At 42.3% G+C, this 2,404-nt stretch overlaps 1 protein-coding gene across 1 annotated transcript; it reads left to right on the top strand.

The window, feature by feature from the left end:
* Positions 1-399: 399 nt before the first annotated feature.
* On the top strand, positions 400-1,767 carry LOC142634589 (serine/threonine-protein phosphatase 7 long form homolog). Its single transcript, XM_075808888.1, has 4 exons — positions 400-413; positions 520-580; positions 736-1,499; positions 1,671-1,767. Exons 1-4 carry the CDS (start codon positions 400-402, stop codon positions 1,765-1,767), a joined length of 936 nt encoding a protein of 311 aa, XP_075665003.1.
* The last annotated feature ends 637 nt before the right edge of the window (positions 1,768-2,404 follow it).

The following is a 2,404-nucleotide window of genomic DNA, read 5'->3' as shown; positions in this document are numbered from 1 at the left end:
AATAATATGCCAACGATATTGCAAATAAATTTCCAAAAAATGAAACCTAAATTATGTGAAAAGATAAAAGTTGGTAATAATTGAGATAGTTACCTTTCCTTTTCTAATAGTTTGCTGCATAATCGACTAACCAGCTAGGTTTGAAGAAACATGCACTCTTAAGCTTGCCAGCTTCAGTATTCAATACTCCTCTGGCCTCGGCTAAAATCCAATCACTGATAAACTCACCATACATGATGAAAGGGAAAAATGAATAGTTCATTTGTTTGGCTACCACTTTAAGCATTAACTATGATCTTAACCCAAGGCAACCCGCAATCTAACAATTTTTATAGTTAGACAAATATGGTACGTTGATTTTTTCAATAAATTATAGGAACAACTTCCAGTTAATTAAGAATGATTGATTCATTGTACAAATTGAAATCAAGGCCAAGTGCAGCACCAATTAATATGCATTTGTTTTTCTTTTTGTTTTCAATGTCTATTACGTGCTAATTGCTTATAATTCTTGTGCAGTATGGCTGCTGCAAATGCTGGACAGATTGACTACACACAGCCTGGTCCCATTGACCAGTCGGTGTTGACGTTGCAGGCCAACCATCGGTCAGAAGCTATTTGGAATGGGCAGATAAAGCACAACACTAAATATGCCAACGAATGTACACACATTTGATTCATACAATGTACACGCACTTGTTGTCATATATTAATCCATGGTTTTGTTCTGTGCAGGATCCAGGGTCTCTTAAATGCCGTGTCCGTACTGAAGAGTTCTCCGATCGAGAGCCAATGGTGGACGACCGAGTCATTGACATCATTAAGGCACTCGGTTTGGAGGGACTCCTTAGGACCCCGGGTAGAGAGATTGACCACGGCCTGATAACGGCCTTAGTGGAGCGATGGCGGCAGGAGACTCACACCTTCCACATGCCACATGGTGAGGTCACCATCACATTGCAAGATGTGGAGGTTCTTCTCGGGCTTCCTGTTGACGGCGAGGTCATTACAGGGAGCACGCAGAAAGAATGGGAGAATGTGTGTGAGGAATTTCTTGGCTTCAGACCTGTAAATAATCAGAGAAAGGAACTTCATGGCCAGAGGATTCTTATCCAACGGCTTTTGGAAGCTGTTGCCAATCCATTGCCGCCTAATGCCACAGAGGATCAGTTGCATAAGTACGCACGATGCTACATCCTAGCGCTACTAGGGGACACAATCTTCATGGACAAATCCGGCGATAGGGTGCATCTAATGTGGGTGCAGCAGTTGGAAGACCTTCGCAATCCACGAAGGTACAGCTGGGGAAGTGCTTGCCTTGCATGGTTGTACCGAGAGTTATGCAGGGCAAGCGATAAGAAAGCAAATCAGATTGGTGGGTGTTTGCTGTTGGTCCAGTATTGGGCATGGGCCAGGTTCCCATATTTGTGCCCGACAGTTGAACATGGCCCGCCAGCGGATGCTTATGGTCCTCCAGTTCGTGGTCCACTGTCCCTGAAGTAAGTCTCTACCTCATACACGTCATGTAACTTCAATTTATTTTTTTTAAAAGCTTCTAGGAATTATTTAAGTCTATATTAAACAATTTGAAATAGAGGTTATACACTATAATTTTGTGTCAAATTTTCTAAATTATATCAGTTAATATGATCCCTTGTTCTGGATTGTAGGTGGTTGTGGGTCCCAAACAAGAAAAACAGGCCCGCCCACATCTTCCTGGACAGGTACCGCGAGCAAATAGCTTCAATGTTGTCAAGCCAGGTATGAAAATGCCTTATTTAACATGTTTAGGAACAAGATATAGGTTTGGTGAACTTTGACATATAAGCATTGTTGCCTAATGTGTTGCTTGTTTTTTGGCTGTCGTAGGTGGTGTGGCAGCCTTATGAAGCTGAATTCGAGGACCTTCCGCCGTGGTGCGTTGCAGGGAGGGCCGTGTGGACGGCAACGGTGCCACTTGTATGTTTCCACCTAGTAGAGAAACATACACCGAATCGTGTCGTTCGTCAATTCGGGATGATCCAAGAAATTCCCCGTAATGTTGACACCGATACAGTGCTTCATGCCATTGATTTGAGGGGGAAGGTTGGTGTTGATTGGATGCGGAAACATGCTGCGCATATTACAGAGTGGGGTAATCGCCTTCAACAGCGTTGTGAAGCAGTGCTTGGTGATATGCCTCCACAACACGAGTACTTCGATTGGTACAAAAGGGTAACTCGGAGGTTCATCAATGTCCTCGGTGCTAGATTGATTATAATGGTAACTTTTCTATCTGTTGAATTTTTAATTAGCATTTTGTCTACTCTATAACTTGCAATTATTACTAGCAGAACCAATTCAAAACTAATGTTTATTTTATTATCGATTGAATTACTAATATACCTGGTATTGCATTACTAAT

The sequence above is a fragment of the Castanea sativa genome, chromosome 5, assembly GCF_040712315.1.
Source record: "Castanea sativa cultivar Marrone di Chiusa Pesio chromosome 5, ASM4071231v1".
Taxonomy (NCBI): Eukaryota; Viridiplantae; Streptophyta; class Magnoliopsida; order Fagales; family Fagaceae; genus Castanea; species Castanea sativa.
Note: the sequence above shows the minus strand (reverse complement) of the source record. Positions and strands in the feature narration are given on the sequence as shown.

What these genes read in the sequence shown, in the direction of transcription:
- LOC142634589 (XM_075808888.1), top strand. An exon ending in CTGGTCCCATTGACCAGTCG is followed by an intron (nt 581 to 735) that starts GTGTTGACGTTG and finishes TGTTCTGTGCAG; the next exon opens with GATCCAGGGTCTCTTAAATG. An exon ending in CGTGGTCCACTGTCCCTGAA is followed by an intron (nt 1,500 to 1,670) that starts GTAAGTCTCTAC and finishes TCTGGATTGTAG; the next exon opens with GTGGTTGTGGGTCCCAAACA.